Here is a 15,379-nt window from a genome sequence, read left to right as displayed (position 1 = left end):
CATATTATATAAACCTATGAATTTCACTCAACCTTTTTGGTTGACACTTTAAGCATGTTTTGTCTCATGTGATGAATAAGATGATTGCCATGAGTGCTACTTGATGAATTGAATGCTGCTACATGGAGTCTTCATTTCATTACATTTACTTTGCATTAAGACTATTATTATTATTATTTCAGTTAGAATTTGATGTAAAACTTTTAATACTTCCGCTGTTTTATTAAAGTCGTTCTCGTTTATACAACTGTGTTATGATATGAATGCTCACAAATACCCCTGACCCTATTTGGGGGTGTGACAGCACGCACGCACTAGCCCCCGATGTATTGTATTGTATTATAGTCGACTTTGTAGTTGGTAACGGAGGGATGATTTTGCATTGCGTACGCATTAGCCCCCGTTTCAGCTACCCTCGGAGGGATGATTTTGCATTGCGTACGCATTAGCCCCCATTGTAAGAATTATATTGTATTAACTACCACGGTGAGATGATTTCACTACTCATTACCTACCGTTGGTGAGTTGTTGGAAAGGTTCCGGTGTTCTTCATATGAATGATTTTACAGCAGGAATAGACCTGCACAGATTGTTTTCTAATTATGAGTATCTTGTGGTCTATTATATTATTGAAAATGATTGATTATGAAAAACTAATGAACTCACCAATCTTTTGGTTGACACTTGAAAGCATGTTTATTCTCAGGTATGAAAGAAATCTTCCGCTGTGCATTTGCTCATATTAGAGATATTACTTGGAGTCATTCATGACATATTTCAAAAGACGTTGCATTCGAGTCTTCGAGTTCATCAAGATTATTACTAAGTCAATTATAGTTGGATATATTATGAAATAGTATGCATGCCGTCAACTTTCGATGTAATGAAAGTTTATCTTTTAAAAACGAACGCAATGTTTGTAAAATGTATCATATAGAGGTCAAATACCTCGCGATGTAACCAAATGTAATGTATTCGTCCAGATGGATTAGGACGGGTCATTAGAGTATTGGTTTCAAAAGTTCCTTTGGCAGGCTACTAGGCAATGGAGCTTCAATTAAATTTTGGATAGAACCTTGGATTTGTGATGAACCATTGAAAAATAAGTTAAAAAGGCTGGTGAGATTGGACCGAGACATTGATTCAGCGGTTAATGATCGTGTACATTGGAATGGCAGTAGGGTTACATTCCGATGGCAATGGGTTTGTGAACCTTTCGGCAAGGCAGTAGGAGAACTCGAGACTTTAATAAGTATGCTGGAAGAAACCAAAAGTACTCCGGGCAAAGATGATGCTTGGTGTTGGCGGCTGGGAAGAAACGGATTGTTTACTACAAAGACGCTTGCAAATTTGATCGACGATAAAGTGTTAAATACAGGTACCAACTATGTTGAAACCTTGAGAAATAATCTTGTCTCAAGAAAGGTCAAAGTGTTTATATGGAGAGCTAGAAAAAGAAGGATCCCGGTTTTGGAAGAGTTGGATAAACGTGGTATCGACTTGCACTCCGTTCGATGCCCTATGTGCGATGAAGACATTGAGACGGCCGAACATTCTTTAATTTTCTGTAAACTTTCCTTAGATGTTTGGTCTAGGGTGTACGCTTGGTGGAGGTTCGGTAATTTCAATAACTTAGGCCTTGGTGAGACGTTTCTTGGTAAAGCACCTCATGCGTTGTCGGGTATTGGCGAGGAAATATGGCAAGCGATAGAATGGACGTGCGGATATCTCATTTGGAAAAATAGGAACAAAAAGGTATTCGAAAACTCGTGTTGGAACCCTCCAGTAGCGTTAAGCGAAATTCAAGTTACTAGCTTCGAATGGATCGTGAAGAGATGTAAATCGATAACTATTGATTGGCAAAATTGGCTTGTTAATCCGAAATCTTTTGTAACATAGTCGTGAAGTCATAGGATGGTTACAATCTCGGCATCCATCCTAGTTTGTGAATTGTTGTATTTTGTTTTTTGGTAGTCCTCTAGTTCTTGTTAAGAGGCTATCATCCTTGTACAGTTTACTAATTCTATTAATATACTGCCTTCCTAAAAAAATGCCCCCACACTTTGTTCAAACATTAAAACCGCCCCCCCCCCCCCCCCAAACAGGGGTGTAAAATGCCAAATCAACATTTTCATAAAAAAATCTTAAATAAACCCCACCCTAATATTCAACGGGTCATATCTTATCGCTCGCAACGAGTTAAATTTTTCCGGCATTATCGTTAAACTCGAACTAATTTTACGAACACAATGTCACTAACTATACGCAAAACGGATTCTATTTAAAAAACATTAAATATTTGGGGTACTTTTAATACACATTGATTTTGCGTTAAAATTTTAAAAGTCGACAATTCCATAGCGAAACGCGAATATGCACATATATTTTTAATTTAAAATAACATTTAAATCTTTCACGGGTTATACTTTTTAGTTCGACTCGAGTTGCGCTTCAACGACATCATCGTTAGCCACGAAATAATTTTACAAACTAAACGCAATAAAATACATTGAAAACCAAACCCACGGCGCGAAGCGAGGGTTCGAAAACTAGTTAGTAATAAATGACAACTAACTAAAATTTACAAAGTAATATCCAGGTCGTGTACCGCCCGGTTTGCAACCCCTACTACATCTGCTTTTACGATATTTACTATATTTCGTATGTTTCAGATATAGTACGTCCCCTTTCTTTTTGACACCTGAAACTCTGTAACGAGTAGATACTTCCGCAAGAGCATAATCATTTTTCTGGTTAAAAACATTACTAGATGTTTTTCCATACTTTTCGCATTCAGTTCTAACTATTTCTGAACCTTTCAACAGGAGAATGAGAAAGGAAGAAATAAGTGTAGAAAAGGTAAATATACCTTTGCGAATTGATGTTCATTTGTACCGAAGGTTAAAAGATATGATCCAAAGTATTCAACACAGTATCACTCGAATACTAGTCCATACTGAAATAATATGCATATATTATCTATAGTTTCTATTAAAATGCTAAAATTTTGACATCATCATTAAGCTATTTTCTTTGTTAAAAAAATTAAAAAAGAAAATAAAAAAAATCTAAACATGTTGGATGATGTCATTAACCAAATTAATTTTGAATTAATTAACCAAATTAATTTGTACTTCAAATATATATATCGGTTACCACTATGTCCTATTTTGTATCAGTATGAACAATGTACTTCTAAAGTTATAATTGACCATACACAATCACCCCAACTATTCCTATTTTATACCATCATAAAATCATTCGTGATAATATTTATAATATAAAAAAAAAAAGCATATCCTTCGTACTTGTCTAACTTCTTCAAACATAATTGTCAGATTATGTAGACTAACAAAAGAAATCATAAGCATTTGGATAAAACGCTGACCAAAAGAATTTTTCTTTGTGTTATGTATTAATTTTTTTTATCATGAAAACATTGAATTGAATTTTACTAGATGTACTGTTCATCCCAATATCCAATAAAAAAGATGCATATACATCCATATATTGATTTTCTAATTATGAAAACACCGAATGTTACTGGATGTTGTGTTCATCCCAATATTCAAAACATAAACAAAAAAGATTCATAAACTGATATACATCCATAATCAACGTACAAAATGGAGACCACAAAATGAACTCGAATGAATAATTGATGCGCAAAAAATAAAAGAAATATTCTTATGTTACTGCATCATCTGATTTCAAAATTGAAAACTACTAATAGAATTGAATTATAATGAAACGTGCGTTCAATTTATTTATTTGAAGAAATGATAATCTATACTATCATATAAATCTATAAAATAATGATGTCATAAATAAGGATTATTCAAGTCTTCTATCTATCTATCTATCTATCTATCTATCTATCTATCTATACTATCATATAAAACTCTACTTGGGTGATGTCATTAAACAAACATTTCCTTTGTATAAAAAAATCAAAAAACAATCAGAAAAATTTTGAGGACATGTGATGATGTCATTATTAGTATCTATACTATCATATAAAACTCTACTTGGGTGATGTCATTAAACAAACATTTCCTTTGTATAAAAAAAATCAAAAAACAATCAGAAAAATTTTGAGGGCATGTGATGATGTCATTATTAGTAATTAATTAAAAATTAAAGATAATTTGTACAATTAAATTAAATAAATAATTATATCAGTAATTGAAAATGTATAATGTATAATTATAATTATATCACGCGTGCTCTATACTATCATATAAAACTCTACTTGGGTGATGTCATTAAACAAACATTTCCTTTGTATAAAAAAAATCAAAAAACAATCAGAAAAATTTTGAGGGCATGTGATGATGTCATTATTAGTAATTAATTAAAAATTAAAGATAATTTGTACAATTAAATTAAATAAATAATTATATCAGTAATTGAAAATGTATAATGTATAATGTATAATTATAATTATAATTATATCACGCGTGCTTTAGAAAAAGAAAAAGAAAACACGTGTTATATCTAGATTAAACAGAACACGCCATAGCTACATAGTGATAGAGCTTCACACCCACCCCTTCTCCCTAGAGCTTCACACAGGTAGTGATATTTCCAATCTTATTTTTAATAGATCACAATAATTTCCTACAATCTTCCAGTAATACCCTTAAGTAAATTATAACATAAAGCTTGTGCAATACATCAAATTATTAGATATTTTAAGTGGATGTATCAATTGAGTGGATTATCACCCCTTCACAAATCTTCTCTCCCAATTGTTTGTTTAATCTAATTATCTTTTCACATTTTGAATTCAAATCGGCTTCTTCTCCTCCATTAGCATGCTATCCCTTCAATTTTAACCAGCAAGTGCAACTTCTATTCTTTTATCTTCAATCAGAAGACGGGATACAAAGGTGATTGTATTGTTTGGTTTTAATACTAGATGTTTTCTTTTAAATCGTTTATTTTAGGCGTTTTTGCTTGAGTTAATGAGACGTATCCCACACAAAGTATCGAATACCATGTCATTTATTTTAGGGTTTTTTGTTTGATTTGCTACACGTATCTAACCATATTTTAGGGCTGTTTGTACGATTTTTTTAAAATTCATAGAAAATCGTTTGTTTTGTTTCAGTTTATTAGCAATCGTTTGTTTTGTTACAGATTCATACAAATAGTTTGTTTTTTGTTTCAGCTTATGTTAGGATGCGATGAATGATCAGGTATGAAATACTATTTGATGCAATTAAGTTTTATCATTTGGACATCTCTTTGAAGTTATGAAGATATAGTTGTTAAATTAATACCAATGAACAAGTTGAAATAGCTAATGTTTTTTTGTTTTGCAATTCATGTCCCACACTATGTGTTTGATGAAATGTCTAACTATTTGATTCAAGTGAGTTTTATTGATTTTATATCAAGTCATATAATCACTTAATAATTAACAATGATATTTTGTGATTTCATATAGATATCTATTAGTAACATGCTTTTAGAATATTTACAGCAATCAAAGATGTAATTTAGTATGTATCACGAATTTGCATTTAAAAATGTAAAAGTGTAACTCTTTCATTGATATACGTTGATTATGCAATTTAACCCATTTATGATTATATAAATTGGCTGCTATTTAAAAATGTTTTTTGTAACCTGTTCATTAAGAAGATGCTATCTAACTTTTTCACCCATTTTGACCCATGTAGTAACCTGTTTTTGAATTGAATTTGAGTTGGGTTGTTGTTTGATTTGAATTGGTCAAAAATTTGGGTTACTGTTGTATTAATATTATGTGTATAACTACTATGGATATAGATGTGATTAGATTAAGGTTATTTGGGTTGAAAATTATTATTTCTTCTAAATAGACTAAATTAGCTGCTAATGTATGGAAATTTAACATTGCTTTGTTTGGCATTTTGGTAAGTTTAACACAAGCAGGTATGGTGTTACAGATGGGTTTTATTGCATACGACCTCATATAAATTCTTTCTTCAAACTATTAGATTATAATGTGTGACGATAGTGTCAACCCGTCGTGAACCCATTTTGACCTGGACAAATATTACCTGCTTTGACCTACTGCTTAACTCACCCGTCCTGCCCATTTCTCCATATCGAGTGTTTATTTATGCAACTCAATTTAACAACAAGAATATATATGTTTAATTTATAGGCATTTGCTGGATGTGATGATGATGACAGTGATGATTGGAGTGACTGATGAAAAGAGACATCAAGTATTTGCACCATTATAGTTAATCCCATCATTTTTTTACAGGTTACCACAATATTCGAGGTTTCAGTGTGAGTTCCACGTACTCATTTGTCACTAAGATTGTTTACTTTCCCTTATCATTCGTAATTATATTGAAATTGAAATTGAAATATATATTATATTACATAGATTATCACTTATTGTATAAGTTGGGCAGCTCTTCCAGAAGGGATTGTCTCATGTGTATTTTTTATGGAGTATAATGTTCATCAACTACGGATGTCTGTTTGGTATGCTTACTTGGTGCATTTCATTTTTTATATGGGCAATCACAATTGGACTTTTTGTAACTTGAAAATAGATTTTGTCAAATATGCAGGTTAATCATGGAGGTGCTGGAACGATGCTATAGGACTAAGAGTTGGGATAAAATTGGTTTGGATAATTTCTATATCTTCTCAATTTTAAGATTTGCTACTAATAGTTTACTAAAACTTTATACTATATGAAAATGTACTCAATTTCAGTAAACGTTATACTTTATAATATTGGTTCATCATGGAAGTGCTGGAACGATGCTACAGATTTAGAGCTGCGAAAATCTAGTAAATAAGTAAGTGTTACGGAGGTTATGATATTTTTGATTGTTCAATGTACTTTACTCACGTCTTATTATCTAATCGTCTTTATATTTTGGACTATTTTCATGAAAACTGGTCTAGAAACCCAGTTGGACGAACTAACGATGAGCTACTGACTTTACTTGCTTAGATGACTTATATTCCACATATAAAAAGAAGCAATTACATGTGGGTGTGGCTGCTAGATTCTTAAGGCGCATCCTCTACAAAGAGGTTAGTGACTACAATGGATATGATGATCTGGAACTTATAGGTAACGAAGTTATATCAGGGAGGATGAAAATTGAGAAATAAGTTAATAAGTTACTAGATTTTTATTTGGAGAAGGTTTACAAATGGTGGGGGTTAGGGAATGTGTGTAAATTTAAGCATAGAAGACTCTTTTTGTGGGAAAAATTTAAACATTAATTTGAGTTAAGGAAGACTTTTTGGCAAGCAATCGAATGGGTGACCGGTTACCTTAATCAAAAGGTATTCAAGAATAAATGGAGATGCGGAGCGGTTACCTTAAACGAGATTCAAATCAACAGCTTTGAATTGACTTTTATAGAGCTGCCATGCAATTAAGTGGTTTTTGTATTATATTTGCGTGCAAGATCATGTACAATATACGTGATAAAGTTACGGGTATTGTTAATAAAATGGCAGTTGAGTGATTATTTAACAATGGGAGTTTGATTATACTATGAGTGATATTCAACGTATGATGTTATTAGTTTCCTTATACTAATTGTATATTGTATATTTTTATTTTTATTAAATGGCAAGGTATATATATATATATATATATATATATATATATATATATATATATATATATATATATATAGTTTCTATTAAAATTCTAAAATTATGATGACATTATTAGGCTATTTTCTTTGTTAAGAAAAAATTAAAAATAAAAAGGAAAAAATTTAAGTCATCTTGATGATGTTATTAACATTAATTAAATATTTTATTATTTATTTACGGTTTTTATCATATATACCCTTCTTAACTTTAATAATAACATATTTTGTGACGCCCCGTACAAAATTAACGTGTACGGATCATCAACAACAGGATCATTACAAGGTCAAACACTATATGCTGTTTTAAAATAAGTTTGCATTCATAAGAAAAGGTGATGTCTTAACCAACATCAAATGTTTTACAACGAAAGTATGCTTCTATGAATAGAAGCAATTAATAATAGTACGTGACCTAATGGTCGTTACGAATACATTGTTCAAAAGTAATAAAATTTGTGAATGCAAGATAAACGTTTCATGCGAAGACATCCCTAACACAAGCAGCGGGTGTCTACAGCAAGACTACAACAGCGGAAGCAAACAAACCTCTTAAGCACCCGAGAAAAACATGCTTAAAAACGTCAACACAAAGGTTGGTGATCTATAGTTTAAGTATAACAGTAATGTAAGGTAAGCTACAAGATTTCAGTGTTTCAAAACAGTATGAAAAGTATATGTATAACCGTGGGCACTTGGTAACTAACTTAACGTAAATAACACCCCCTAAAAGTACACTTGGCGAGTGCGTAAGTTTACGAAGTATTAAACACCCGTTAAATGCTAGCGCTACTAGCCCGAGTGGGGATGTCAAACCCTATGGATCCATATCTAAGATTCGCGTTCACCGGTTCAAAGACCAATGACTAAACGTTACCGAGCTAAGGGGAAAGTTTATGCCGTTGTATAACCCACACATATATAAAGTTTAAGTACTCGTGCCTAGTATGTAAAACGTAAAACGCTCAAGTATTCTCAGTCCCAAAATAGTTAAAGTAAAAATGGATGCTATAACTCATAGTGAAAAGTAGTAAAGTTGATTCGGGAAAGTAGGAAAGTAGTTTGTCCAAAAGGTCCTCAACCTAAGTCAAAAGTTACTAAGTCAGTAAATCGTTCCCAAAGGTTTAAAAGTATGTAAATTAGGTCTTAAGTATCATCATCATTCATCATTAATCAAAAAGTGTAAAGTAAGTTTCAATCAAGAATAGAGTTTGAAATAAAGGCTGAATTCGTTCAGTCGCCACGACCTCTATACAAACTGAAATGAAGTGAGACCAGTGGCCATGGCTCCGTATATGAGTCCCCTAGAAGCTAACCAATTTCTAGAACCAAACTCGTCTTCGTTTGACCGTGGCGACGGTTTAAGTGCGAGTAGGTCAGAAATTTCAGCACAACGTTAAAAGGGTGTAGTGACTTTCGGATGGCCATAAATTCTAAACCGTAACTCGGATTAAGACGAGGTCTAAACGGAAAATCATCTACTCGAACCGAACTAGCTGGAAATCATCTTTTACAGTAGCCCAGGTTATTTATCAGACCCGTAAAACAGTAGGTAAGGTGCTCCGGTGGGTTCTTGGTGCTTGATGCTCATCACGGTTCTCATCCTTGATGCTTATAGCTTCAAGTGTACAACTCGTTGATGTGTTTGCATCATATTAACCAAGTTTTGACCATCATAACACTAATGTAAGTCTAAGATATGTAGCACAACTCACTTAAGAGTTGTAAGTAGTTTGATGAACCAAAGTTACATCAAGATCTTAGATCTGACACATACATGAGTTCTAATAATAATATTAAGCTACAAACTTGAAAGTAAACTAAATAAACAAGATCTTAAGTTGTAGAACCTAGATCTTAGTTAGATCTTAAAGATCCTAGACTAGAAAGTCTAGATATAGTGTTCTTAAGTTAGATCCTAAGTTATAGAACTTGGATCTTCACTTTAATGAAACCATAAGTTATGAAACTTAGATTTTCATCTTGTAAAATGTATATAAGCTTATAAGCTCTTATTTACAACAAAATTAGAAGACCATAATCTATAGAAACTTAGATCCAACACAAGTATATGAAGTTATAACTAGAAAGTTATACTTTCATGTTCTTGAACTTATAAAGTTAACTTTAGTTTCAAGAAATATGAGATCAAGTTTAACTAGTAATATTTGACCAAAATAACAACATTACAATCTTTAAAATACTTACAAAAGAAAGAAATAAACTAAAGTTACAAGTATTATGTTCATGTTTATTTCATACTTGAGAAGATTCAAATCAAAGTTTGGATCTTAAGGAAATAAACTTCAAGTCTACAAAACATGACACAAGTATGATTATAAAGCTTATGAACTTTAAATCTTATAACATTTAAGTGTAGAACCATAAACTAACAAGTTTAGATTCTTGTTCTTGGTTCTTCATCAAACAAAAGATGGAAGTAACCAAGATTACATGAAGATACAAGTTAGAAAACTTGATCTTTAACAATAAACAAACAACAAACTAATGAAATGATGATGATTGATTTTGGTTTCTAAAGGAAAAAGGAGAAGGAAAATGAAACATATTACTTACAATTTGAGAGAAAAATGAGAGAGAAAGTTGAGAGAAAAAGTAATGGTGTAAGTATGTGTGTGAAAAATGAAGTGAAAGGCTAGCAAATAAGTAACAAAAAAATGAAACTTGAACTCCCTCCAAGCACAAGGATGCCGACGGTTTGGGCACAAAAGGGGAAAGGTCAAAACTCACTTTCATGCATGGGAAGATGGTGTAAGCTTAGAATGATTTAAAGTTAAATGTATGGGAAAGAGTTACTAGCATGCTTGTGACAACTTTGCCTCCTCATTAGCTTAATTAATCTAAGTTTAAGCCTTAATAATTCACTAGCTTAATATTGGGCTAACTAGTAGTCCATTAAGAAAAGTAGGGTGGGTTTCCAAGTCCATTAACATGAGTCCATGTAAGTATGCAACAATTAAATAAATAAAGCCCAAGTAATTAACTAGTAACATTAGTTAAATAAAAATGATTAATAATAATTAATCATGAACGTGAATAATATTCAAAATATTATTCGTGAAAAGTACGTGTGTCACAAAGATGAGTCGGGACATGTAAAGTCAATTACGGTAACAAGTAAATGTAAAACACATTTATTAAAATGCAAGCATTAATAATAAATATTGTTAATAAAAGTTTGAAAATCCAGGGTCGTTACATTACCCACCTGTTAAAGAAAATTTCGTCCCGAAATTTTAAGCTGAGGGAGATGGAGGAGCTGGGAAAAGGTGAGGATACTTCTGCATCATTTGATCCTCTCGTTCCCAGGTAAACTCAGGTCCTCGTTTGGCATTCCATCGGACTCGGACGATCGGAATCCTGTTGTGTTTCAAAGTTTTGACCTCACGGTCCATAATTTCGACAGGCTCTTCCACGAAGTGGAGTTTGTCATCAATTGTAAGTTCCTCCAATGGTATGACATGTTCCGGTTCAGCAAGACACTTATTCAAATTCGATACATGAAAGGTAGGATGAACTGAGCTCAGTTGAGTTGGAAGATCCAAACGGTAAGCAACGGGTCCAACACGTTCCAAGATTTCAAAAGGACCAATGTATCGCGGGTTGAGCTTCCCACGTTTTCCAAAACGGATCACACCTTTCCAAGGCGCGACCTTCAACATTACACAGTCACCCACGTTGAATTCAAAGTCTTTACGTTTAAGGTCGGCATAACTCTTTTGGTGATCACGGGCTGTCTTGAGTCTCGCTTGAATTTGGACAATCTTCTCAGTTGTTTCATGGACTATCTCGGGTCCGGTGATTTGCGTTTCGCCTACTTCGGCCCAACAAATAGGGGATCGGCATTTGCAGCCATACAACGCTTCAAAAGGTGCGGCATTAATACTCGAATGATAACTGTTGTTGTAAGAGAATTCGGCTAGCGGCAAATGCCTTTCCCAAGCCTTTCCAAATCAATAACACAAGCACGCAACATGTCCTCCAAATTCTGAATCGTGCGTTCGCTTTGTCCGTCGGTCTGCGGGTGATACCCAGTACTCATGTCGAGACGAGTCCCCAAGGCTTCTTGCAAAGAACGCCAAAATCTGGAAGCAAAACGGGGATCGCGATCTGAGATGATCGATAAGGGCACACCGTGGCGAGATACAACCTCTTTTATGTATAGTTGAGTGAGTTTCTCCATTGTATCCGTTTCCTTCATGGCTAAGAAGTGTGCAGATTTGGTAAGACGGTCAACGATAACCCAGATGGTATCGTATCCGCCCACCGTCTTTGGTAACTTCGTAATGAAATCCATTGTTATCCTTTCCCACTTCCATTGCTGGATTTTCGGTTGTTGAAGTAACCCAGAAGGCCTCTGATGTTCGGCCTTAACTTTCGAGCAAGTCAAACACTTTCCAACATAAGTTGCAACATCCTTCTTAAGATTAGGACACCAATATTGTTCCTTAAGATCGTGGTACATTTTACCGGCTCTTGGGTGAATCGAATATCTCTACTTGTGGGCTTCATCTAGTATAAGGCTCCATAGATCTCGATAATGGGGTACCCAAATTCTTCCGGCATAGCATCGGAGTCCAGTCTCCTTAACTTCGAATCGAGAAACGAGAATATTTAAGTATTCATGGGATATATTCTCCTCCTTGAGAATCTCATCTTGGGCTACTCGGATCTGGCTATTGAGATTCGAATGAATGGTGATGTTCAAGGCTCGGACACGAAGAGGTGCCATCCTCTCCTTTCGGCTCAATGCGTCAGCTACAACATTGGCCTTGCCAGGGTGATAACGAAGTTCACATTCATAGTCGTTCAGCATCTCGATCCATTGAAGCTGTCTCATATTTAGTTGCTTCTGATCAAAGATGTGTTGAAGGCTTTTATGATCGGTGAAAATGGTGCTCTTAGTTCCATAAAGATAGTGTCTCCATAATTTGAGCGCAAAAACAACGGCTCCAAGCTCGAGATCGTGCATTGTGTAATTTCGCTCGTGAATCTTCAGTTGTCGGGAGGCGTAAGCGATAACCTTTGTGCGTTGCATCAGTACACAACCAAAACCACTTTTCGAAGCATCGCAATAAACGACGAAATCGTCACTGCCTTTAGGAAGTGATAAGATAGGTGTGGTGGTTAACTTCTTTTTCAAGGTTTGAAATGCTGATTCCTGTTCGGGTTCCCAAATGAACTTCTTCCCTTTGTGAGTCAGCGCGGTCAAAGGACGCGCAATCAGAGAGAAACCTTCAATAAATCTTCGGTAGTAACCGGCGAGGCCTAAAAATTGGCGGATGTGAGTAGGAGTAGTGGGGGTTTCCCACTTGCTGATAGCTTCGATCTTTGTGTGATCAACTTTGATACCTTGATCACTCACAACGTGACCCAGAAATTGGACTTCCTTCAACCAAAACTCACACTTGGAGAATTTTGCATAAAGTTGCTCTTGTCTCAAGAGTTCCAACACTAGACGAAGATGTTGTTCATATTCTTCTTTGCTTTTGGAGTAGATGAGGATATCATCTATGAAGACGATAGCGAACTTATCCAGGTATGGCTTGCAGACACGATTCATGAGATCCATAAACACGGCGGGTGCGTTGGTTAAACCGAATGGCATCACGAGAAACTCATAATGACCATAACAGGTCTTGAATGCAGTCTTCATCACATCGCTCTCCTTCACCCTCAACTGGTGATAACCGGATCGCAAATTGATCTTAGAGTAAACGCTCGATCCTTGTAATTGATCAAAAAGATCGTCAATTCGGGGAAGAGGATACCGATTCTTGATCGTCAATCTGTTGAGTTCACGGTAGTCGATACACATGCGAAATGATCCGTCCTTCTTCTTCACAAATAAAACAGGAGCGCCCCAAGGAGAAGAACTTGGTTGGATAAATCCACGGTCTAGCAGTTCTTGTAGTTGACTCTGCAACTCTTGCATTTCAGAAGGTGCGAGTCGATAAGGTGCGCGAGCTACAGGTGCAGCTCCTGGCACTAAATCGGTCTGAAACTCCACTGCTCTCGAGGGCGGTAATCCAGGCAATTCTTCCGAAAAGACATCGGGAAATTCGTTCACAATTCGTACGTCATCCACGCTCTTCACCTCAGTTTCTAACGTTTTCACATGTGCTAGAACAGCAAGACGTCCTTTCTTCATGATCTTTTGGGCTTTCATGCAACTAATGAGATTTAGTTTCGAGCTACATCTCTCTCCGTAAATAATCAGTGGCTCACCATCTCTGTGTGGTATACGAAGAGCTTTATCTCCACAGATAATGTCGGCCCTTATCTTGGTCAACCAGTCCATACCGACAATAACATCAAAGCTTCCCAACTTAATGGGTATCAAGTCAATCTCGAAATTCACACCAGCTATGTTGATAATATCTCCTCGGCTAATTTGGTCAACTTTCTCAAGTTTTCCATTGGCTACCTCTACAAGCATACTCTCCTTTAAAGGAACTAACGATCAATTTATCTTAGAGCAAAAGTGTCTACATACATAACTCCTATCGGCACCAGTATCAAACAGGACAGAAGCTAATAGATTGTTGATAGTGAATATACCTGTAACCAAGTCGGGGTTTTCACGGGCATCCCTTGCGTTTACATTGAAAGCTCTGCCACGCGGTGGTCCGCCGTCCTTTCGCTTATTGGGACACTCATTTTTTAAGTGGCCCGGTTGTCCACACTCATAACACTTTCTCGGTCCAGTAGGGTTTGTCTTCACATTCAGGGTGGTGATCGTGCAGTCTTTGCCAATATGCCCAGTCCTTTTACACTTTTCGCAGACCACGTTGCAGTACCCGTTGTGATGCTTGTAGCATCTCTTACACTGCGGCAAACTACCCATGTAGTTAGAGTTCAAGCTAGGGTTCAGGTTGGGGTTCCTTCTGTCGTTGTGCCTCTTAGCATGGTTTTGTTCAAAGACTCTCCCCTTGTTGTTGTCCCACTTACGCTTCTCACTACTATCTGATTCGGATTTAGCCTTTTCTGGTTCTTTGCTGGTGATTTGGTTCATCAGGGTATGTGCCATGCGCATAGCTTCTGGGACATCAGCTGGTTTTGAAGAGGTGACATTTCCTTGGATGGACTTGGGAAGTCCCCACAAGTATCGTTCCATTCACTTAAATTTCGGGGTAACCATCGTGGGACACATTAGAGCTAATTCCAGGTACCTACGGTTATAACCCTCGAGATCGGTTCCCACAACCTTCAAATCGCAGAACTCAGCCTCCATTTTTTGTATCTCTGTCCTGGGGCAATACTCTTCAATCATGGCCCCATTAAATTCCTCCCACGGGGTAGCATACACCTCATCAATACCCTTAGCCTGAGCAAGTGTGTTCCACCAGGTTAAGGCGCCGTCCGACAGCGTACATGAGGCACACTTGGTTTTGTTTATTTCTGAACAGTTGCTTACACGGAACACAGCTTCTAATTTCTCAAACCACCTAGTTAGTCCAACTGGCCCCTCTGTACCGCTAAAATTGTGGGGCTTACAGCTTTGGAATTCCTTGTATGTGCACCCGTTATGATTGTGCTGGATAACCGGTGGAGCTTGGGGGTTCATTTCTACTATAGCTGCGGCAACCCGTTCGGCTATCATTTCTTCGATCTGTGCTGCTGTGGGCGTTGATCTTCCGTTGGCCATTGATCTTCTAAACAAAATTTTTGACTCAAGTCAAAATCCAGCATTCAAATAATAATAATACAGTATATGGTAACCAACATGG

General features: G+C 35.7%; 1 protein-coding gene and 1 long non-coding RNA gene across 2 annotated transcripts; both read left to right on the top strand.

The window, feature by feature from the left end:
* Positions 1-1,254: 1,254 nt before the first annotated feature.
* LOC139849759 (uncharacterized) lies at positions 1,255-1,899 on the top strand. Its single transcript, XM_071839385.1, has one exon. It carries the CDS (start codon positions 1,255-1,257, stop codon positions 1,897-1,899), a length of 645 nt encoding a protein of 214 aa, XP_071695486.1.
* A 3,037-nt stretch (positions 1,900-4,936) lies between these two features.
* LOC139850327 (uncharacterized) lies at positions 4,937-7,423 on the top strand. Its single transcript, XR_011759997.1, has 4 exons — positions 4,937-5,201; positions 6,158-6,288; positions 6,389-6,489; positions 6,579-7,423. It is a non-coding gene; the product is annotated as an uncharacterized lncRNA (long non-coding RNA).
* The last annotated feature ends 7,956 nt before the right edge of the window (positions 7,424-15,379 follow it).

This window comes from Rutidosis leptorrhynchoides, chromosome 5 (genome assembly GCF_046630445.1).
Source record: "Rutidosis leptorrhynchoides isolate AG116_Rl617_1_P2 chromosome 5, CSIRO_AGI_Rlap_v1, whole genome shotgun sequence".
In the NCBI taxonomy this organism is placed as follows: domain Eukaryota; kingdom Viridiplantae; phylum Streptophyta; class Magnoliopsida; order Asterales; family Asteraceae; genus Rutidosis; species Rutidosis leptorrhynchoides.
The sequence above is the reverse complement of the archived record's forward strand: the minus strand, read 5'-3'. Positions and strand labels throughout refer to the sequence as shown.

What these genes read in the sequence shown, in the direction of transcription:
- LOC139849759 (XM_071839385.1), top strand. Translation starts at nt 1,255, where the DNA reads ATGCTGGAAGAAACCAAAAGTACTCCGGGCAAAGATGATGCTTGGTGT.